The sequence below is a fragment of the Stegodyphus dumicola genome, chromosome 12 (genome assembly GCF_044657685.1).
Source record: "Stegodyphus dumicola isolate Sdum_Otavi_A_Nest chromosome 12, ASM4465768v1".
NCBI classification, from domain to species: domain Eukaryota; kingdom Metazoa; phylum Arthropoda; class Arachnida; order Araneae; family Eresidae; genus Stegodyphus; species Stegodyphus dumicola.
Genome location: NC_140779.1, coordinates 18,390,096 through 18,415,826, shown reverse-complemented (window position 1 = coordinate 18,415,826; position 25,731 = coordinate 18,390,096). Strand labels below are relative to the sequence as shown.

The window sequence follows — 25,731 nt, the reverse complement described above, 5'->3', positions numbered from 1 at the left end:
GTTCTTTATTTCATAAATTACGGTTTCATATTTTTAATTTTAGAATTTCTGCATGCCATCTTACGAGATTTAAACTGGTGATCTATAATCCGGAAAAATCGATAATCCGGAATCGCCAAAGTCCCGACGAGTCCGGATTAACGACTTTTGACTGTACAAATATTTCACACTGATATAAACAGGTTTTATGAAATTTAAAAAACGCATAACTGCAATATAAAAAGTGTGCAAAAATATAGAAACTGAAACAATTTATATTTGTTTTTTTTATCCTTACCTTACACCACTGTTAGTCGTTGGGACAGGTGTTCTGTTCACTGTAGTAGTAGTAGTAGTCTGTGTATCATCATCAGACTGCGTTAAATCAACTACAATGGGTCTCTCTAGCTTTATACTAAGATTACGATTATTACGAGCTGCAGGTGATGAATTTGTCTGAGACGAACTTCGAGCAGATCTAGACCTACATGGCTTTGCTACAGGCCTAAAAAATTAACACTGTTAACTTCATTTCATTACAAATAAAAAGATGTCATGTTATCCATTTTAGCCAAGTATACATATATATATATACACACACACACACATTACAATTGCCATTACTGACACATGCATTACAATTACCATTACTGACACACACATTACAATTACCATTACTGACACATATTACAATTACACATTACTATTACTGAATTAATTACAAAACAATTCTTTTGAAAACCAAAAATAAACATGCCTAGTATTTTTGCACATTCAGCTGCAGAAAAATTATCATTAAAGACATAAAGAAATTTAGAACTAATATTTCACAAAGAACATAAATTGAAATTCATAATTAATAAATTTCAAATAATATCAATAAAGAATTTTAAAATGTTAAAACCAAAACATTTCAAACAAGCTAAAGTACACACAACCAGTCATATATTTTTCCTATTATTACTAATTGCTCCCCCTCCCTAAAAATCAAGGAGAAGAAATGATACAAGTACAGTCAAAAGTCTTTAATCCGGACTCGTCGGGACTTCGGCGATTCCGGATTATAGATCCCCAGTTTAAATCTGGTAAGATGGCATGCAGAAATTATAAAATTAAAAATATGTAATTTATGAAATAAAGAGCAATTATGATCTAAAGGGTATCAAAATTTACAAAAAAAAAAAGCTTAATATTTATTTGTTTCCTTTATTAAACGTTTCTTTCAATGTAAGTTGTTTAAGTTGCTTCATTTTATGTGATAATACTTTCTCTTTAATTCTATAAACAGACATAATTTCTTGTTCAGTTATAAAGTTCCGCTGTTCAAGTCCTATAATTGCTGTGTCGGGAATACCGACTACTTTGTCAATCGAAATTTTTTCGTTTTCAATAACCTCTGTGTCACTTTCTTCACTATCGGAAGAGAATTATAATGATGAGGAATTTGATTTAAATCATATCAAAGACGGAGTACATCAAGATGAAATACTATATTTAGTAAGGAATTATAAGCCAAATAAAATAAAAACATCTGCCCTGAAGATAAGGATAGTGCTGACAGATCAACTTCCAGTTTATTGCGCACCGCGACGTTTCCCCCCTCCCCGCAGAGCAGCCTGAAATTGATAAACAGATTTCGGAATGGTTAGAGAAACAAAGGATATGCCTTTATCCATTTTTTGCAGCAATTCTACTTTTTGTTTGATGGACATCGAAATATACTTTCGCTTTGTAGATCCTTAGGCAGCTCCAGCATCAGAAATTCTATCTGACATAATCGAAATTTCAAGCTTACTTTTATAAAATTGCTCTAACAGTCAGCAAAAAATAATAAGCCGGATCCAATTCGAAGATTAAGGAACAATGCAATCTGCAACATTAACTGAAATAGATAATTAGATAATTTTAGCTTAGCTTATACCGTCCGTTATACATTAAACGCGCATGCGTGAACGCAACGCATTATGCGTTCACGCATGCGCAGAAAGTTTGTAGTTTTGAGGTCCGGATTAACGACTTTTGACTGTATAACATTTTTGAAGGAATAATTTAAAAGAACTTAGCAGATTAAGAAGACATACAAACAGATCTATGGTACTTGCCTCTTAAAGCGGCCACCATATAAGCCTTTATCAGCATTTGATATTGGCACATTTGGGTGATAATATTTCTCAGTTTTAGCACTTATGCATGGTTGCTGCTTTAACTAGTAGGTACCAGATATACTAGTATGACAGTATTCTATATTACAGAAAGTCAGTTATAGTTATTACTTTGAATGCAAATCTTTTTATTTACACACTGTACTTTCTATCCAGACTCTACATGTTGCTACCATTACAATTTAGTTTTTAAACAATAAGCTGCAAAAGATATCATCACAAATTAGTATTTAAATCATAAGCTGAAAAAATTAAGGAAAAAATACACAGAGGATAAATACATGAATAAATATTATATACATTAATTACCCATTTTTTTTTAATCCTCACATATAAACATTAATAAAATAGAGTGCATCCGAAGTTTACTAATTTAACATAATTAACCCCATGACATACAAATAAAATACGTATCCGAAGAATACCATTTATTTTGGACACTCATGTGTGAGCTTAGAAACAATGCGTTTTATTTTCAAATTTACATTGCTATGTAACAATAATAATATACTGTGCGGCATTCACCGAGGACAGTTCTTAACGTCGTCTCGGAGACGTCAAATTCTACAATGGCGTATGAAATCAATGACATCTCCCAGAGGAGGCCATTGTATGTAGTGTGTATCAATATATCTTGAATAGCTGCAGCACTTCCCATATGTTTAGTTGAACATTGGTGTCTATAAAACTATTCTGCTTCACAACACACTAAATTGACATTTTTTTAGTTTTATAACATTTAAATGTAGCTTCAAATCAAGTTCCAAGATACAAATACTGAATTATTAATTTAATTTAAGATATAAAATAAAATAGAGGTAAACATATTGATTTGGTTAGTCAAATTACCTAACCTACATCTAACTTTATCTAACTTTTTGTATGGTACCCTAGGGCTTACAGTTAGACTTAGTTAAAAGTATACTCACTGTGAAAAATAAAACAAAAAAAAAGTTGATTCACGTAAGACAGAAACTGATTTAGATAGTTAAATTTTAAAGTGTGAAATCATGTTCAGGTGCCACACAAATAAAAGAACAAAATGTTTGACTTCACTCATAACTAAAAATGAAACAACAGTTTCTGTGGTAAGAAATTAAGTTATAGCTATTGCTCTGCAGATGTCATGAAAGTATTAATGTAATTAAATTCAAATAATGCAATATTAAATTAAGCCCACTGCCGACGGGCTCATTGGCCACTGACAAACCCCCTTTTCAACCTGTGCTGTTGAAGTAAGTCCACTTTTCATCATAAGTGATGATCTGGTCCAGAATTTTGTCCTTGCATTGATATTCGAGCAGATTAGTGTAGGCCTGAACATGTCTGTCTTTGTCTGCTTGAGTCAGCTCATGTGGTACACAGCGATTGAACTCGTACGTCAAGTTTATATGAAGCATAGCGCGACTAATGGACACGACACTAACGTCTTTCAACTCCTTAGCAAGCTCTTGAGTGGTTGCGTACTGATATTCTTCCACAAGTTCTCATAGGTGGGTCTCACTACATCAGTAGACAGGCCAGAGCCCTCTGCTTCTTGAATATCACAGTTCTTCTTTTTGAACTTTCCATACCAAACCTTCACAGTGTCATACGATACAACATTAGTACTTAAAGCTGTATATATGATTTGGTGATTTATAGCTGACTTTTTACAACAGAACTGGAAGTAAACGATGTTTCTAATCTGGTAGCATGATAGTTCCATTTCAGACACCTTGTACTTAATGATAACGATATTTTTTTTACAAATTTCACAACACGGTGTCCTAAAGCAAGTCTCTTTCTTTCAAATGCCAAAAATTATTTGACAAAATGTGATTAAAGACGCCAACACAAACTGTTTGCGGTGGCGGGAAACTTTTGTTAAACTTCATTAATATATAATTTTAATCTTCAAGAATAACTTAACAAATTTTTTAATCTAGAAGTTATGACAGAATTATGAAGAGAATACTGAATTCATATGTAAATTCAAAGGAATTTTGGTAATTTGATTATTTACACATACACTGAAACTGGCAAAAAAAAAAAGTATTCATGAGGCAATGCAACGTGCCTCTAAAATAGCTACATGGCATTCCATGAGATCATGAAAAAGTATTTATGTGGCAACCCAGGTATATGCGTAGCACATCAGTTGATATGCCAAGTTACACAATTCTCTGATGTTTTCCTTTAGCAAAAACATATCATTGTGTATATATGAGGAGAACAACAAAATAGAAAAAAGTGTTTTATTACAAATGTTTATTGCTAAATTGCAAATATTTCTGAACACTTAACTCTTTAATCTCTATTATTTTCAAGATTAATAAAATTAAATGAATCCTAAACAAATACCTACCTATAAAAAAAGGGTAAAAAATACAGCACTTGTAAAACACTAGAAGGCTTCTATAGTAAGCTTAATTTCTTTCCAAGTAATTCTTTCAAGCAAAAAGAGGAAAATAAATAAAATCAATATTAGAGAAAACTATACAGAGACAAGAAAAATGGTGTGATATATAGTGCCTTTATCATCTTAAAATTGTTTCCAAGCAATATCATATCATGCCCAAAGAAGAATCAACAATTTTGTTTTTCTGCTTTAAGCCAGATTGCAACATGTTAAAGAAAGGGGGAAAAAAGAAAAGAAAGGAAAGGACAGAAAAGAAAAAAAAATGCTCACAAAATTATTGAATTAATATTTTTTATCTTTTTGTTTTGGAAATGGACAAGGAGTTTGCTTTCTGTATAAATTTCAAAGTTTTATGACATATATTTTCAGATGTTGAAATTTTAAAATAATGGGCATCAAATGGTCGATTTGAAATGCTTATGTTTAACTTTTTGCCCAGAATTTAGAGTATCCCAATGTTTGTATTAGAAATGGGAACAAATTATAACTCATTAACCAATTTAAAAACATGACCATATTTATCAGTGAATCACCAAAAATATTCCTCCAAAATGCTAATTCACACTCAAAATGGCAGTCGTAAAAACAGGCAGAAATTTCAGATGATTAAAATTAAGGACCTTCTGCCGATTTTGGATGAAATTAAGAACTTTAAGGGCCAGAATTCGATTCCAAAAAACCTAAGGACTTTTGAGGACCATATGAACCCTATAATGTAAATAATAACTACAATGTTACCTGTAAATATAGTAATAAGTAACATACAATAATGCTATTGATAAATGTAAACAATATTAAACAAATATAAACATTCAGTGGTCGAATAACGAGTACAAAATATTTTACATTTAAGCTAGATATTTTAAATAACAGATGTTTGCTACATATCTCTTGCATCTCTATCAAAAATACATCTTCTTTTTTTTTTTTTTTTTTTTTTTTTTTTAACAGTAACAAGGAAACCTGTAAAGAAAATGTCATTAAATCTATTACCTAGGTGGTTCAACTCCAACAACTTCCACACTGCTATCATCATCATCATCGGTGAACAAACAATCCAACTGTAGATCAGGAGCTGCTGGCCAATCATTTTCTTTTGCTTTATTGCTACAATTCTTGGCTTGGAATCGCTCACTGTTATGGCTTGATGATGGTTCTAACATAAAATACAAAAAGAATAAAGCAGTGTAAACCAATGAATTTCACTTTAATACATGCAGAATTACTAATTAACTTCTAATACCCAAACTTTATAAAGCTTTGGAAAACAACCCAAGATAAGGGGGAAAAAATGTAATGGGAAAAATATTTTCTTTACTTTTATAAAGCAACATAACAAATACATACATATGAAAAAAATTATACCAAAATAGAGAGATGGCTTATAAAAATTTCTAATCATCTAGCTCTCAGTTATTCACACAAAAAATGATTTTCATTGCTTTTTTTTATTACAACAATTGAATATGACTTATTTTACATTCATCATAATCTCATAACATTTCAAACAGAAGATAAAGCTTGTAACGTAAATGTCAAACACAAAATATAGGAATATCAAATATAATTTTATATGATGGAACTGCTGCTAAATATATGATTAATGGGTATTCTATTATTCTTACAGTATTAGGATAAAATTACTAAAATGCATCTTGCAAAAATGAAATATAAAGGTTAAATTTTTTGGTACTTTTTGATTATCTGCATACCCATGACATTGGCAAAATATATTCATGTCACAACCCGCTCTTTTTTTTTTTTTTTCTTCTCATAAGGAATCATAATGGGACTGTGAAATTTGCCTATTAAGAAAGATTTGCACTTCTTTAGTACAGTGTTTTGCCTCACAATAGAAAATGCACTTTTGCATTCCTTGAAGTTGTACTTCAAAAACAATCAAATTCTATGGATCAAAATTTGTGCATTTTTCTGACACTTTTTTAATTTTCTCCCATGGGATATAGGAGCCAATTTTGTATGTATTAGAGCCATTTCGTCCTCTATTTTGAAAAAAGCCAATTTTGTCAAGTAGTTGCTGTTTTATGCAATTTTTGCTACATCAGCCTTCCTGAAAATGGCTGTTGTCTTTCATATCTCAGCTTGGTGAAAAATAGATGCAAAATGCTGGCTTTTTTTTCAGGAATAGGGTATACAGGTAATCAAAAAATGATACTTTTTTTAATAATAAATTTGTTCCATCTCAGAATATTTCTGTGTATTTGTACTGGCTTAACGTTTGCAGCGCCACATATGGTCAGTGGCGAGAGTCCTGTACTAATCAGTACGCGATAGGGATGCACTCTCCACACCGAGTCTCCATTCCCTCTGCCCGAACAAAGCGGCAGTCAATTGTTAATTGTTCCTTAGTCACTCTTTGCCCTTTTAAGCGGCATTATTGTGCTTGAAAGAAAATAAATGTTGTTAAGTTTCTCAACTTGACTTTTATAAATTAATATACAGTTCACAACTACCAATTGCTATCAACAAAATTATTCTTCATAAAACATTTACAGTCAAAAGTCGTTAATTCAGACACCCATAATTCGGAACTCAAAGCTACAAACTTTCTGCGCATGCGTAACATAGACGCATGCGCGTAAGACCTTTACGGCTGCGAATACGCGTGTGCAAAATACGTTTCCGAATGCGCGTTTAATGTATAACGGACGGTATAAGCTAAGCTAAAATTATCTAATTCAGTTAATGTTGCAGATTGAGTTGTTCCTTAATCTTCGAATTGGATTCGGCTTATTATTTTTTGCAGACTGTTAGAGCAATTTTATAAAAGTAAGCTTGAACTTTCGATTATGTCAGAATTTCTGATATATATTTACTAATATGTAAAGGATCTACAAAGCGAAAGTATGTTTCGAAGTCCATTAAACAAAAAGTGGAATTGCTGCAAAAAGTGGATAAAGGCATATCCTTTGTTTATCTAAACTTTAACGTTTGTTTATCTTTAACGCTGCGGTGTGCAATGACTTGAAAGTTGATCTGTCAGCACTATCCTTATCTTCAGGGCAGATTTTTTATTTTATTTGGCTTATAATTCCTTACTAAATGTAGTATTTCATCTCGATGTACTCCGTCTTTGATATGATTTAAATCAAATTCCTCCTCATTATAATTTGCTTCCGATAGCGAAGAAAGTGACAGTGGTTATTGAAAACGAAAAAATTTCGATTGACAAATTAGTCGGTATTCTCGACACAGCAATTATAAGACTTGAACATCAGAACTTTGTAACTGAACAAGAAATTATGTCTGTTTATAGAATTAAAGAAAATGTATTATCACATAAAAAACGAAGCTACTAAAACAACTTACATTGAAAGAAATGTTTAATAAAGTAAATAAATATTAAGCTTTATTTTTTTTGTAAATTTTGATACCCTTTAGATCATAATTTTTCTTTATTTCATAAATTACAGTTTCATATTTTTAATTTTATAATTTCTGCATGCCATCTTACCAGATTTAAACTGATGATCTATAATCCGGAAAAATCGATAATCCAGAATCGGCGAAGTCCCGACGAGTCCGGATTCACGACTTTTGACTGTACATACAAATATGTATTATGCATAAAATTTTAGATAGGCAAGGACACGTGCATTTTATATATACACATACTAGTGCATAAAATTTAAGCAACTTTTCTGATTTTAGCCTATACCAAATGAGAGGTTTGAAATTCATACCATAGAGGCACAATGTTGTACTTAAAGAGGATTATAGCAATAAATAAATAAATAAATAAAATAAAATAAAATAAATAAAAGAATAAACCCCACACAGTATGGAATGAAAAAGGTTAGAAATAGAAAAAGACTTTCGTTTATGGAATGAAGTTTGGTACAAAAATCTTAGGCCAAATAGAACAACAACAAACCAAACAGCATTACTAAAAGATATGGCCTCTGCTAACAGCAATGACTGTGTTGCATTGTTTGTCAATATTATCCCAAGAACTGTTAGTTTGGTATTGAAGAGTTCTTCAAGGAGCATCTGTTCCAATTGTCTGATGTTCTCCAGCAGGTAAGATTTTGCGCCGCCAAACATCTCCCTAAAGTATTCCACACATATTCAGTGATATTTTAAAGAGGAGAGCATGCTGGCTAATTCATTCTACGGATATCTCCAGAAAATACTGAACAGCATAAGTTTTGTGTGGCCATGGATTGACATTCATAAAAACAAAGTTGGGACCAATGGCCCCCCGGAAAAGGTGCACGTCGCTCAGATGGTATATAGTGGTTAGGGGAGCCTACTACAGTACCGAAGGGCCCGGGTTCAATTCCCACAAACAATGCAACACAGTCATTGCTGTTAGCAGAGGCCATATCTATTAGTAATGCTGTTTGGTTTGTTGTTGTTCTATTTGGCCTAAGTTTTTTGTACCAAACTCCATTCCATAAACGAACGTCTTTTTCTATTTCTAACCTTTTTCATTCCATACTGTGTGGGGTTTATTCTTTTATTTATTTTATTTATTTATCGAAAGTTCAAGACATGGATGTTTGTAAATGCATAGTGTCGGTGCAGCATGGCGGCAAACATGCGGCGAGCCGAAAGTCCTCTTGTGTGGACTGGTGGAAGGGAAGAGGTTTGGGAGACTCCCGAAGCAATTTTATACGGCATGTGAAGATATTTCCAATTACAAATTTGTTGCAAATACACTGTTACAAAGACTGAAGATTTTAATTATTTGAAGTCCTAGTTTATATTATTTTCGTTACTATTAAAAACTAATGTAAAAACGCATTTGAAAATATACAAATGGAGCTAATTTAGAGTGTGATATAAATCTTATTCAAAGATTTTAAGATACAATTTATATAAATTTTTACCCTTTGACCTTCACTGGTCATAAAATAAATCAGTTATGAATTTTTCGACTAAGAATAATCATTTTGTTTGGGAGCACATTTATATATGAGCAGCTTTTCAATACAATTGAAAATTAATAAGAAAAAAAAAAAGATTGACCAATGAGCTTCAACAATCTGTGATGAAGATAATTTCTAGTAACTTCTCTCCAAGGCTACAAACTTTATCAGAATTGAAACATCGTCAAGTGTAAAAAGGAAGAATTAAGTCTGAAGTGCTGTCACATTTGGAAAATCTTTTCTGCAAAGTTAACGTTTTCATAATTTCTTTCTGTTTAAATTAAGTAAGCTATTTAATGATTAATTAAATTTGTTAGAACTACTTTAAATAAATGTTAGTCTGAAAATTTAATACCTAGTTGTCAATATATTTGTTTTCACATTGTGGCATGTTCGCTTGGTGCTGCTTGTAGTTGCTTGCTCATGTCGCCATCTACTAGCCCCAATGAGAAGTGCAACAGCACACAAGTTCTGGAAGATGGTGATTCAATCCTGGATCTGTTCTATGGCAGTTGAATATCATACCACTGTTGCAAAAGAGCTCCCATGCAACAGATTCTGATATTTAAACTGCTTTGTACCGTGAGCATTTGATTAGCTCTTGAGATTGTTACATACTCTTCTCCAAAGCATTTCTAATGCCATACGAGGAGATACTATTGGGCATTGTGAACTGAGACTGCATTATGTGTACAGTGCATTGATGGGATTGATTGTTGTTTTGATGGGTTGTGGCTGCAGTGATTGGGCGTGCTCAGTTGATTTGTTGATGCATGATAGTGTAAGGTTGAGAGAACCTGGTCTGTTGTCATGTGTGTCGCCGTTAATTTTGAGGTTACGCATATGTGATGTAGTTGATCATTTGTCCTCAGTAGGGTAAAGTAAAGGGGTCAGATGCAGAATCACTCATTTATTTGAGGTGTTTTTATTTGGCACTTTTTATGAGATTAATAAGAGCACCAATTGAAGTATCCAAGCAGATTTTGGTGCTCTGGAGAAGAATGCAATTCAAAGCATTTTCGTGCATATTCAGTATGTATTTTAAATCTAGAAGTTCCGACTGGTGTAGACGGTTATAGATCGAAAAGAAGCAGTTATTTGAAACAATCCTTCGAAAATCCATTACTCTTTGCTCTTCGGCTGAGCTTAACAGAATGGATAATGTCTTTTCAGGTAAATGAAAGAGTAAAAAGGCAATAAATGATGGTTTTGTACAAATCAATCTAGTGTGAAAGAGGAAAAGATTATGTATGTAGTGTGTAAGGAAAGAGGCTTCAACTTAAGACAAATATAAACCAGTGAAAATATAACATACTAGCAATAACAGGCATAACTACTAGCTTTTTCAAGCAGAAATATAAAATTTGAACAAAATCTTTTAAGACGTCAAAACTTGTGAAAAGTATTGTAAATATTGTGCATCTTCTTTGACATTAAAAGTATTTTTTTAACATAAGGACAAACAGATATGACATAAATAGTTATTAAACAGCTATACATTCAAAAAATTAATAAGGTAATAAGGATAATAATTTTACCCCAAAATAAGCACAAACCCGGTAATGATTGCTTATGCCATTATTAATGTAAATTTGAAAACATTTTTGCAGAAGCAAGTTAAGGAGTATTGTAGGAAAAAGCTAAAGATCTGAAAGCTGACCTCGGACATAAAACATGTTTTAAGTCTGAAGAGGCCCTTCCTTCTTATCAAACATTCCTTCTTATCATCCTTCTTATCAAACATTCAATGCTTAATAAAGGTCATTCATTATTGCCTATCAAAAAGAATTCATCCTCAACTGAAAAGTTTTACATGGATTGAAGATCTCATCTTTACATTTATAAAAATTTAAATCATCACTAAAAAAGACATATAATACTGTATTTGATATATTCCACTACAAACTATGACTATGTCAATTTTAAATCTTAAGTCTTTTTAGAACATCTTTCTCGCCAGAAATCTTTCTCTTCCCACAAGTCTAAACATAAACTCATTCAAAAATAGAGTTTAAAAAAGGTCATAACCTTTTTTGATTACAAAACTTATTTCTTTCTTTAAATTAGATAGTTTTGATTTTTTTCCCTTCATCAATTTATGATTTCCATGTAATGACAATTTTCAAAATAATTAAATCTCTAATTAGATGATATAAATACATATATTAAATACTTTTATGCTTAAATTAATACAATAGCAAGTATTTAGAAAATATAAATTATATAAAATTTTATTAGTCATAACAATAATATAACGAAGAAAACCTTGGCAGCTTTTTGGCATTGGTAGCTTTACTAATTTAATCACGTATAAATTAACATATACATACGTATTAATAAGCAAAGAAACAAAACAAGCACATAGTTATACCTTTTGTATAAATACAAACAAAAAAATAGGATGACATATAACCAGAAACGGCATTTATATCTGCAATCTACATAAATTTTTCAGCTTATATTATTATACCTGAATTACTGCTATTTGCATTCACTACCATAAAAAAAAAAAAAAAAAAAGGAAAAGAAGTTTTAGCACCTTTCCAACTCCTAATTGAGCTTTCAATTAATGCATAATTCCAAAATTAGAAAATACCAGAACGAAGATGTCGATATGCTAAACATTTCGATGTTATCCAATTATTTCAACCCTCTGAATTAGTTATCTTCTCCTTTCTTCCTTTTTAATTTTTTTTTAAATATGCATTAGCTAAATTTACTCTCACTAACTGAGAAATACAATTAAATTGTTAATATTTTAACTCAACTCTTCTGCTGTGCATTAGATTTATTATAAACTAATAAAATACAATAAATCATAATTTACCAAATTTACAATTGTAATTTTACGAACTACGGCACTGATGTTATGAATCAAATGGTTAAAACAAGAAGGTCTCTATCATAATCTTAGCCAATATATGTTTTCCCACCCCATATTTTATTATCTTGCGGCTATAATGGCTTACACATTTTTAACATAATAGATATTGACAAAGTCTACAGAGGTTATAGTCTGAAGTTAGCAAAAAAGAAAGAAATATACTGGTATTATAATATATATAATAATGTTAATACAATAAAAATATATCTAAATATCAATTGGTATAATATGACTTATGCAAAAGAGGTAGGAACAGGTGTCATTGACATTTCAAATCTTACTCGCACAACGAAGCCAGATTTTTGCATGAAAAGGTAATAAAAATTGTGTTCATTACAATAATATTAAATGACACACGACTGTTTGAAGGCCAGATGAATCTTCAGGACCCACAGCAAAATGAGGGTTACATTTAAAACAGATTCTGCTAAGTATCCAGTGAAATTTCAGAAGAGAGTTTCCACTAAAAATTGCTACCAGCAAACCAAAATATATTACATAGAGAGTTATACAGAACTGCCTTTACAATTTTCTAGGAGAAAAGCAATTATAACAATTGAATTGTCAGCAAGTCCCATCTAAACCAACAATGCAACACCCCCCCCAAATCTGTTCAGATTCAAAAGAAGTTACAGTTTGGTTGGGAACTTGCACTGCACTTCTTGTGTTTATTAGATAATCCTTCAGCAAAATAAAACTTCTTTTGGTTAGCAAACAATTTTCTTCCAGCTACAAAGAAAAAAACCTTTGTGGTGCAATACAGAGCTTCCATAACAAAAGAGAGAAATTTTGCAGCAGTTACCCAATAAATGGCAATACAGAACAATGGAGAGCCAATAAAATTAGTTATACAATATAATAGAATACATATAACAGACTAAGTACCAATAAATACATTTATCAACATAAGGAAATTCATTTATAAGGAAAGGAAATTCAATAGAACACCAAAACTTCTGGGGTTACATTCCAACACAAACAACAATGTAACCCCTTCCCCCCCAATCTATTCAAGTCAGAAGTTACAGTATAGTTGTGAATTTGCAATGCACTCATTGTATTTATTAGATGATCTTATTAAAAAAAATTCTTTTGCTTATTACACAATTCTCTTCTAGCTTACAAAGCAGAAAATATTAGCCATGGTCTACAGAGTTTCCATAATACAGGAGAGGAATTTTGCAGCAGTGATCCAATAAATTGGGAGTACTCGGAAAAATATATATCAGGGTAACCCTTGGCGAAAATTGGCAATTTTTTGGCTCCATTCCTGTTTACGTGCAATACTTTCCCCAAGTAAAATAGCATCAAAAACATAATGTAAAAGAACATAACTCAAACATAAAAGAACTATATTCTCAATAAACTGTATTTTAAATCAAAATAAAACAAGGAAATAATACAAAAATGGAGTCTGATGTGTAGCACATGGAATGCCTTAAAAGCACCCAAAAACTGATTAAAATTATCTGAACTAGAATTTGTATACTGCCATCACCACATAATTTCACAAACGGGTACTTTTCTGTTTCGCCAGCGCAAATCTCGCCAAGCAGATTTTATTGGCAAAAACACATAGTATACACATAAAAAAATGTTGACAAATGTCACTTCTAAGAATTTTTTATTTTGAAGGTATAAACATTTTAATGTCGTTTAAAATTTTGTAAAAAGCCAATAAATAAAGACAATAAATTTGTAAAAAGACATTAATTTAAGAATTTACAATGCTTTCAACGTACAACATCCTGATTCGCCGGTTCATATCACGTGACCACAAGCGATCTCATCTCGCATAAACTACGCTACAAAAATCCAATTCTCTCAGTAATTATCTGGTATATTTATGGTATATTTTTCTCCAAATTATACACCAAAAATATACTTCGCTAGTGCATTCTCATTAGAATTGATGAATTTAACCCTTGTCTTCGCCTTTTCTATATATTCTCCATCGGGTCAGCGGGGTGATTGCAACCTAATTAATTACCGCTCGCGAATGGCCTTAGAGCATAAAATTGAACTATCTGGTAAAAATTCTATGTAATTGTATGCCAGTACTGAAAGAAACAATCAATCTGATAAGAAATGCTGCGACTTGTTTTGAAAATGTAAAAGTTAAAGGCTTATCAACGAGGATATTTCGTTTGGCATCGGTTGTACAGTTACTAACGACTTTATCGCTTGCGCCGGCAAAACAGAAAAGTACACACAAAAGTAAAAATCAAAAATATCTTCCACACTGCCGGAGATATTTCTTTCGAAAATCACATTTTATTACACCCCACATACCTTCCATAGTACTGATAAGAGTTCCGCTTTCACAATCCTTAAATGCCACCGCGTAATTTACCGAGAGGTGAACAAAGCCATTTAAATCTTCATTTACACACCAGTCAATCAATGTTTTCTTTCCCATTCATTCTAAATTGTATAGATGCTTCAGGTTAAACTTACTAGCGGGAGCCAATTTACGGTGTACAGCAAAAAATAACCAACATACTTCCTAACAGACATCCAATACAGAAATAAGCCCTAAGAATTATTTTCCCAACAATTAAAATCATTGTAGTCATGCATTACAACCAATCATGCCATAATAGGGTTTCCAAAACATTCACCGTAAAATACTCAGTTTACCAAAAATGAAAATACAACTTAGCGATAATCCAAGGGGCACCCTTTAACATAAACCACACACAGTACTTTATAAACAACAACGGAGAACCAATAAAATGTGTTCTACAACATAATGGACTATACACATTCTACCACACAGAGGAATTCTTTTACTGAAGAACGGCAAAACTTTTACACACATCCCATATTTTCCCGTTTGGCGTGTTAACACACACACATATAGCACACAATTTTAACTTTCTTAAAATTACTAAACACAATTTAATTTTAAAAAGTTAAATTAATAACTGGTAAAAAGACTTTTTACAAAAAATCTATTTTAAACAGTATTAAGAAAATGACATACATTCGTTATAACACAAGCTGTAGTTTGGCTATGCCTGAATAAGAGACAGAAAATTAGTTTAAAATTTTGTAAATAATAATATATATCATTTATAATTTAATAAATAAAAAAACTTTCATTGATACAAAAAAAATTAAAAATATACCACACATGCAAAATTTAAAGCTTTTGACAAATTAAGTTTCGGTAGTTCTGTAGGATTTGCACGTATATGAATGCATTAGAAAACTGATGAATCTTCTGAAATAAAGGTTAAATTTCAGGAATATATTCTGAAGAAAAACCACTTACCATTATTCACTTCTGCAGTTACCATTTCAACGTTATTGTTAGGATTCCAAATATCTATGTAAGTATGATCATGACTCGCAACAAGTGAATTCACATTCTCAGATGCCCTAGCATTTGTTCTCAAGCTAACAATATCGATATCACTGTCATCATCTGTCGTATCAACAATTAAATCTGGTGTCGTTGATTCAAATAAATGATATATTTGATTTTCAGAACTCACAAAACTCATGGCCCCACTTCCATTATTGGCTTCTGAATCAATGGCAATATCTTCTTGAATCATAGGAGCAACACTCATGGTTGAAGAATTTTGAAAATTTGAGTCACTGTTCATTTCACATTGAACTGCTCTATCTGAGAAACTAGAACTCGCTGCATAAAAAGTGCACACGCCAGCTTGCAGGTTTTCTTCAATTGTTTGAACACTGCTAATTTTTTTCTTTGATGGAGGTGTTTGGAGAGTGGGATCAAAAATTTTTTCACTAGTACTGGGTTTATTGATGTCCACAGAGTGAATTCCTATCTTTGTAGCCTTCATTCCTGTTTTCTAAAATTAAAAATTTCAAATTCAGAGAGCAGATATTATTTTTTGAAATTATATATGCTAATATGAAACAGATGCCTTAAAATATCTACGAATTTTAAACTAAAGCAAAAATTGTAATATTTCAGAGCCTTCCTGTGAACGTAGTCTAAGTTTTTATAAAAATTAATTTTCTGTTTCTGGTTGAGATTTCCATACTATATGAACTAATGCTCGGTGATTCAGGTAAGGCAATCAATAATAAGTTAACGCATAGCTGGCAAAAAAGCAATTTTTGTTAGTTTGATGTAAGAGTTATCGAGGAACAAAAAATTGTCCCGCGCATACACAGACAGACAGGCATCACTGCGAAAATAGTAAAAACATATTGTGATGAACCTAATTCATACTTATTAACTGAACTCCCTATTGAATTTTTGAATCAAAAACATAATTTCGCTTACTTATGTATATAGGTCACAGTGAGATTAAAAAAATCAATACTGAATTGCCATTGCAAATGTATATTGCAATATATATTGTGATATATATTGCAAATGTATATTTCTCATATTGTGATAAAGCAACGGTACCTAAAGCTAAAAAAATTTTGAATAACATACGCCTCCACTCGAATATGGGCATGTGGAAGCCCAAATTTGGAATTTGTTTTATTATTTATTTCTTATTTTGTACAAAAGTGTGAGTTTTTGATTAGTAACTCTTTCAAAATGACCAATGGCAACACTACAGATTTAAGGGTGCCCCTCAGATTATTGCTAAGTTGTTGTTTCATTTATCGCCAAGTTTCTGTTACATTTATTGTTAAGTTTTTTCATTTATGGTAACCTGAGTAGTAGAATGTTATGGAAACTCTATCATGATGTAATTGGTTGTGTGATTGCGGTCAATTTGAATGATGGGAAAAGATTTGGAAAGTGCGTGTCAGATTTTGAATAACAAGTACGTTGTTATTTTATGGTATACATGGTAAAATGGCTGAATCTGGTAAGATTAATTTGAAGTTTCTGTATGATTTGGAACAAAAGGGAAAAAAGCATTAATTGACTGGTGTGTAAATGAAGGCTTACTTAGTAGCCATTATTAAGTGTCCTGTTTGTAGGAAGGAAAATGCGTATGGTCAAACATCGGACGATGCCAACAATACAGAGGATATTTTTGTGAATTTACATGGTGATGCCAGTATACAGATTCTAGCTCAGATAATTTTAGGAAGTTTTTGGATGCTGTTATGGAATTTTGTTTTACTAAAGACACGTAAATTCGTAAATAAGGTATGTGGATATTCACTTTGTGTAGTGCTAAGATGAATTTCCTTTTTTATGTTATATCATTGTTTGATTTAAAATGCAGTTTATTGAGATTATATATTTTTTGTTGGCTGCTCCTTGACGTTTTAAGCGAACATAGATTGATGTATAAGTGGACAAAGTCGATGGAGTGCGCAATGCTTAGTTTGTGAAATTCTCTGATAATTTTTTTTTAAAGTGAAAAATCGGTCGATGTGTGCAGGATGCCATGTTTGTGTAATTCTTTGACTTGTTATTTTCGCTTTGTGTAGCGAAGATTTTTGGCGCAAAAATCAATACTAAACAAAGCCAAAATAACAAGTCAAAGAAATGCACAAACTTGGTGTTCAAGTACCACCAATTTTCGCCAAGGGGCACCTGTAAATATACTTTTACTGCTCTTTTAAATATTTTGTGATACTGCTGATGAATTGAATTTTATGGTTTAAGTGCAAAGAACATGATATTTAATAATTAAAGGTAACACACAAAGCATTAAGAAAAATGCCCCTTTGGGCATAATGTAATGTATTTTCTTCTTCTTCTTCTTTTTTTTTTTTTTTTTTTTTTGATTCTTTACGATTCGAATTAGATTTTGCTCCATAATAAAGCACGTATAGAAAATACCTCATTATTAAAGGAATAATCATTTTAGCATAAATTTGTGTGATCACGCCAAACTGGCAAATCATTATTTATTATATTTTGTTTTCATCATCGGACATAACTTGAGTAATGACTCATGCGGCAATTTCTAAATAATTTTTTTATATTAGTAATTGAATAGCAAAAGTACGGTAACCTTTTATGTTGACTTGCCGATGATTACAGATTTAAGTTAAATGCACTAAGAAATGTTGACGAGGAAAAAATTTTTAAAAATTTTCTTTCCATATGCTAAAAAGAGCTTTTGTTAATGATACTCATAGACCAAAAGATTACAATTAGTGCTATTTGAATTAAGAATAACTGATTTGTTATTCACATTAACCCAGAACCGGCGTCAGAGCTTGTATGTGGCACCGGGTGGCAGAATTTCGGAAAGAGAAAATTGTTGGAATTTAGAGAAGCACTGAGCAGCAAAATTAAAGGAAGATAAAATTTTTAGAATTCAGTGAAAGCACTGTGACCCAAAATTTAGGGACGGCAAAAATTCAGAACTTAGAAAGATGCTTGCTAACAGAATTTAGGAACTGCAGAGACTGATATCTAGAACCGGCCCTTGATAAGCCTTAAGCAAATGTGAGAATTTATTTATTCAGGATTCAGATAAGCAAGCCTTAAACATGAGCAAGAAACAGACATAAGCGTAATAAATAACTAATACAATTCAGGCTTAATTGTCTCAGTACACGATAGAAGCAAGACAAAATTTAGCAGAACAACTTGTCTTTCATTGCAATCTCATGAAGCACAGCCAATAATGTATAGCGGACGATATTAAGGTAGGCTAAAATTATGCTTTACTGATACCAAAGAATTTGAATTAATAATATAGCAGATAGACTTTTCCTTAACTTTGTGATTTGACTCAGCTTATTATTTATTGCAGGCTGTTATTATTACAGAAATTTTAGGAAAATTAATGTTTGAAATTTTGATATGTGAAGAAGCATTTCTAAATCTGAAGCTGCAACAGGATCTACAAAGCAAAAGCATGTTTCAATGTTCATTAAACAAAATGTGGAATTGCTGCAAAGAAAGGATAAAGGTATACCCATCTCAAAATTATGTGAGGAGTATGACACTGGAAAGTTAACTGTATATGACATATGAAAACAGAAAAAAGAACTTTTTAAGGATTCTGACACCCCACTTACAATGAATAATATAAAAATTATTCTTATGGTAAAAATAACGATCATGATAAAGTGATGACAAACCGGTCGGACAGCGTCACAACAAGGGCGTGCGATTGATGGGTCCAATGCTAATGGCTGAAGCCAAAATACTTCATGAAGAACCTAAAAACTGAGTGCACATATTCGACAGGTTGGTTAACCAAATTTTAAAATTGTCATGGTATAAGGCAATTAAAAATTTCAGGTGAAAAAGCTTCAGCTGATACTGAAGCTGCTGAACTTATTACTGGTTATTGAATTCATTGAACTTATTAACAGTGAAGAGTTATCACCAGAACAAATTTAAAACGCTGATGGAAACTGGTCTTTTCTGCCAATATGTACCACAAAATACCTTGGCAACCTCTACAGAAAAGGCTCCAACCGGTGTCAAAGATTCCAGAGCAAGGCTAACAATTTTTAACATGTGCAAATGCTGCAGAAAGCACAAGTGTAAACTTTTTGTAATTGGAAAAACTACATGACCTTGTGCATTTAAAGAAGTAAAGACTTTCCCCTTTATATATCATGCAAATAAAACAGCATGAATGACACAAGGATTAATAAATGATTGGTTTGAAAATCATTTCATACCTGAGGTTCGGCAACATTTGAATTTGGTTGGTTTACCTGATGATGCAAAAATTGTCCTGATTGTAGACAACTGTTCAGTTCATACTTAAAATTTTAGTGAAAGATAACGTATCCATACTACCCTTTCCTCCAAATTATATATCCATCATTTAACCTATGGATAGCGAAATAGTGTGCACACTAAAATTCAAATATAAAGCAACATTTTTAAAATCCCTGTTCAATTTCTTTAATAATGGCAAGACTATTACAGAATTTCTGAAATACCACTTTAGCATAAAATCTGCTGTGTGGACCATTGCAAGATTGTGGAAGGGTGCGTCTCCAGATACTTTCAAAAATGCTTGGCATAATTTAATGGCCAACTACCATATTTAATGGTGAGGATGATGAAGATGATAGCTGCAAATTTGACGGTTTTCGGATATCGCAAGACAAAAGTGAAATTTTCGAAATCATGGATTTTGTAAAGAAATGTGGAGAAGCGGTAAGATGATACCGATAATGAAGAAAGTGACAGAGAAGTTACTGAAAATGAAAAAATTTCGATTCACAAGTTAGTCAGAATTCTCGACACAGCAATTACAGGACTTGAACAATGGAACTTGGTAACTGAACAAGAAATTATGTTTGTCTATAGAATTAAAGAGAAAGTATTAACACAAAAAAAATTAAGCAACTTAAAACAACTTGCATTGAAAGAAATGTTTAATAAAGTAAACAAATAAATATTAAGCTATTTTTTAAAATTTTTATAACCTTTAGATCACTAATGCTTCATTATTTCAGAAATCATGATTTCATATTTTTAATCTGGTAAATTCTAGATACCATTTTACTAGATTTAAAATGATGATATAATATCCAGAAAAATTCCAAATACAGAATCGCCAAAGTTCCGACGAGTCCTGATCTTGGACTTTGCACTGAATAATTTAAAAAATTAAAAGATGAGAATATTTAAATATGAAATCTATCCATGGAGAGAGAAGATAAAATATAAAGCTATATAAAATTAAAGACAATTTTTGACTAACAAGAAATGCAAAACATACATATATATATAAAATTATTTCACAAGAAAATAGTAAAGTTAAATTTAAATAATTCTCTTGCACCATTGCTGCAAGGAATGAAATTTGAATTTAACAAATACTCTTTAATTGTATAAAGCAAATATAAAATTAAAATTTAATTTATTTAAATTGCAAAGAAATAAAAATAAATATTATTGCTGAGAACTAATTTACAATATCATTTAAATGCTAACAGCATATGTAAATTAATTGCACGTATCTGTCTCCCGCCTGCTCAACAATAATTCACTTATGCAATTTTTTCGAATAATAAATTTAATTTTTTAGAATAACATTTTTTCATGGTGTTAGATACATGCAATTAATTTACACATGCTCTTAGAATCTAAATGATATTGTAAATTAGTTCACAGCAATAATGATTATTTTTATTTCTTTGCAATTTAAATAAATTTAATTTTAAATTTATATTTGCTTTATACGAATAGAGAATATATTTAGAAACTCGTAAACTGGCAATTTAATAATTTGCCAGCAAATAGGGTGTCTATATTTTAAGCTGCATTTTGGGTTAGTGCCAAGTTGTTTCATTTATGGTAATCTGAGTAATTGAATGTTATGGAAACCCTATTATGACGTGCGTATCATGGGCTTTGCATCGTAAAATGGCTGCCGGTTGTAAACCGGGTGTTTGGTGGTATAAAATAAGAGAGAGAAAGCTGTTTTTTGCTTTTTTTTTTTTTTTTTTTTCAAAGTGGTCAGAAAAGCAACTTTGTTGGATGTAATTCAGCGGAATTGTAAGTGTCCTGTTTGTACAAAGGAAATGCGTACGGTCGAATGTAAAGATCGTTTAGATGGCTTTGAAAGGGTTTGTCGCAAGAATGTTTCAAATGCTCAACATATAAAGCGTTCCATTAGAAAGAAAACATGGTTTGCAGTAAGTTTTTGGATGCTGATACGGAATTTTGTATGTCACAGACTGAAGACATAGAAATTTCTAAATAAGATAAGTGGATATTTGCTTTGTGTAGTGTGTACATGCGATTGTAGTGCTTTTTGATATTATTTCATTGTTTGATTTAACATGCAGTTTATTGAGATTATGTATATTTTGCCTGACTCTAGTGTACAATTGGGGCTCCTTCGATTTTTAAGCGAAAACAGATCGATGTGTACATGGACAAAGTTAGTGCAGAATGCCGAGTTTGTGCAATTCTCCGATTTTTTTAAAGTGAAAATAGATTGATGTGTACATGGACAACAAGTTTGTGTAATTCTTTGACTTGTTATTTTGGTTTTGTGTAGCGGCCACCTTCAAACTGTTCCTTGCTGACCAATCGCCAATTTTCTCCAAGGGGCACTCTTAAATATATTTTTACAGCAAATAGTTGTATATGCCAATTAGTTCTCGATTCTACTGATATATACACCAAATCGAAAATAAATAATACACCAAGAAAAATATATATTAAAAATAATGAAATAAAACAAAAAATGCAACATCTTGAAAAGGGGGGAACAGAAATTGTTTTATATAAAAATAAAGTTCAGATATGAAATGTCTTATCACATAGGTTGAAGGTAAGCTGTTTCCAAGCAAGATCATGTGGTTTTAAACATAATTTTCCCCTTTTTTAGATATGTAATGTTGCATATAGTTTAAAAAACTATAGAAAACTGCTTAAATAATACTTTTCGATTATTCTTTTTTTAAATAGGGGGAAAGCTTTACATTTTTCAAAAATTAAAAAACAAAATTGAATTTTTGAAAAATTTTTCAAAATTGGTAAATTTTGCTAGAAATTCAAAACATATTTCAGTTAAAAAAAAAACCTTCTATTCAACATTTAACGGTTCAGTCAGTAAAATTCTGGAAATACAGTCAAAAGTCCTTAATTCGAACACCCATAATCCAGACCTCAAAGCTACAAACTTTCTGCACATGCGTCGCATTGACGCATGTGCATAGGCATTTACGCATGCACGTAAGACCTTTACGGCTGCGCATAATACGTTTACGCATGCGCGCTTAATGTATAACGGACGGTATAAGCTAAAACTATCTAATTATCAATTTCAGTTAATGTTGATGATTGCGTTGTTCCTTAATCTTCGAATTGGATCCGGCTTATTATTTTTTGCAGACTGTTACAGCAATTTTATAAAAGTAAGCTTGAACTTTCGATTATGTCAAACAGAATTTCTGATGCTGGAGCTGCTAAATAATCTACAAAGCGAAAGTATGTTTCTATGTCCATCAAACAAAAAGTGGAATTGCTGCAAAAAATGGATAAAGACATATCCTTTGTTTCTCTAACCATTCCAAAATCTGTTTATCAATTTCACGCTGCTCTGCGGGGAAGGGGGGCACATCGCGGCACGCAATGAATAGGAAGTTGATCTGTCAGCACTATCCTTATCTTCAGGGCAAATGTTTTTATTTTATTTGGCTTATAATTCCTTACTAAATGTAGTATTTCATCTCGATGTACTCCGTCTTTGATATGATTTAAATCAAATTCCTCGTCATTATAATTCGTTTCTGATAGCGAAGAAAGTGATACAGAAGTTATTAAAAATGAAAAAATTTCGATTGACAAATTAGTCAGTATTCTCCTCGACACAGCAATTATAGCACTTGAACAGCGGAACTTTGCAACTGAACAAGAAATTATATCTGTTTATAGAATTAAAGAGAAAAGTATTATCACATAAAACGAAGCAACTTAAACAACTTACATTGAAAGAAATGTTTAATAAAGTAAACAAATAAATATTAAGCTTTTTTTTTGTAAATTTTGATACCCTTTAATTGCTTTTTATATCATAAATTACGGTTTTATATTTTTAATTTTATAATTTCTGCATTCCATCTTACCAGATTTAAACTGATGTTCTATAATCCGGAAAAATCAATAATCCGGAATCGCCGAAGTCCCGACGAGTCCGGATTAACGACTTTTGACTGTAATAGCTTATTTGTACACAAAGACATGTATGAGAAAATTATAAAAAAATATGAACTAAAAATTTAAACAAAATTACATCGAATTAAAAAAAAATCTCTTGAAAAGTATATTTTTCCTATTTACACAATGTGCATACCAAATACAGAACAATGCTGTAATCTGGACGTCCATAATCCGGAACAATCTATAATCCAGATCTCAAAGTTTTTTTTTTTTTTTTTTTTTTTTTTGTACAAACTTTTTTTTGTGTGTGTGCTTTACGCATGTGCGTAATGCGCATTTAATGTTTACGTATGCCTGTTTAGCACAAAAAAATGAAGCAACTTAAACAACTTACATTGAAAAAAATGTTTAATAAAGTAAACAAATAAATATTAAGCTTTTTTTTTTTTTTTTTTGTATATGCTGATACCTTTTAGATCATAATTGCTCTTTACTTCAAAAAGTATAATTTCTGCATGCCATCTTACCAGATTTAAATTAATGATCTATAATCTATTAAAACCCTTAATTCGGAATCGCCGAAGTCCCGAGGAGTCCGGATTACGGACTTTGTACTGTACACAGCCTTTCCATATTTGTGCTACGTAATAGACACACACAAAGAGATGAATTCTTTTATTATTACAAAAATAAGCTGGGGGGGGAATATGTACTTTCTCATTACCTGCATCCCCACCCAAAGGCTGTGAGAAAGCACTGATGAGGTAATGCATCATGTCACCTAAAACTATTTATATGGAAACTCAAATATACATATAGCATCCCCGACGAATAGCTTTCCATTTGTGTGGATAATTTTTGCCAGCAACAGCAGATTATGTTCTCTCCTAGCATTTTACTCAGGGTTTTTATGTATTTTAGAGCGATTTCAATAAAGAATTAAATTAAAGCAAACGTCTAGGAATAAAAATTTCTGAAAACAGCCAATTATATGAAATGAGAAATATTGTCTGCTACTTTTAAATTTATTCTTCTTTCAAAATGTTGGATATAAACAAACTGTGGATTGAAGCATATGTTTTGCGCTTTTTGAAGGGAAATATTAAAACATTGTGAAATGCATGGTATTAAAATTTCTGAATGCAAAACAAGCAACATTATTAATTAGACAGGGAAAAATGATCAGACAACCTGATTAAAGTAAAAAAAGTAGAGATAGATGGAAATACATTGCAACGCTTGATAAAGCACAGATTAACCTAAATGTGTGCAGCAAAAGAAAAATCTATTTGTTATTCAAAACAAAGAGAAAAAAATGTACAAACCTAGTTCAATCAATCAATGGAGAGAAAGTTTCACTAAAGGGTTTATCATTATCCCAGGATTATCTTACAATGAGAAATAAAAAACAAGAAGAGTGGGAAAAATTGTTAAAATTAACTCAATGTACTGTTAAGTGGAAATCTTATGTCAGATGTTTACAGAAGAAATTCCATTTCTTCATACCAATCACCTCCTTAAGAGTGAAACTTCATCAAAACAAAGCAACTAGTCGTACTTCGAAAAGTACCACTGCATTCCTTGAAGAAATGAAGATTGACAGAGGTATTCCATGTATATCTTTTAACGTACTCCTGTAAAGTCCCCTGACATCTAACCTACGGACTAATGTGCCCTTGGTCTTGTGGGAAGAGCTCTAAGCACAAACCCACCATGATTGATGGACCCTGGAAAGAAATTGAAGAATGGAAATCATATCCCCTGAAAATATTAAAAAAGCCAATCTATCAATGAAATTACAATGCAGACTTGTCCAGAACAAAGGCTATCAGACCAAATATGTAAAAAAAAAAAAAAATGCTTTAAATTTTAAACAGGGATTAAAGAGGCCCGAATATACTAAAATTATGGAACAT

At 31.5% G+C, this 25,731-nt stretch overlaps 1 protein-coding gene across 2 annotated transcripts in view; it reads right to left on the bottom strand.

Moving 5' to 3' along the window:
• LOC118195096 (uncharacterized) overlaps nt 1-25,731 on the bottom strand; it is a 95,503-nt gene that overhangs the window by 65,625 nt on the left and 4,147 nt on the right. For both annotated transcript variants that reach the window (XM_085827521.1, XM_085827522.1), the window contains exons 2-4: nt 15,596-16,145; nt 5,536-5,698; nt 278-484 (exon numbers count right to left, since the gene is read on the bottom strand). In XM_085827521.1, the coding sequence (XP_085683647.1) occupies nt 278-484; nt 5,536-5,698; nt 15,596-16,136 (911 nt within the window). In that variant the 5' untranslated portion in view covers nt 16,137-16,145. The remainder of the gene's footprint in view (nt 1-277; nt 485-5,535; nt 5,699-15,595; nt 16,146-25,731) is intronic.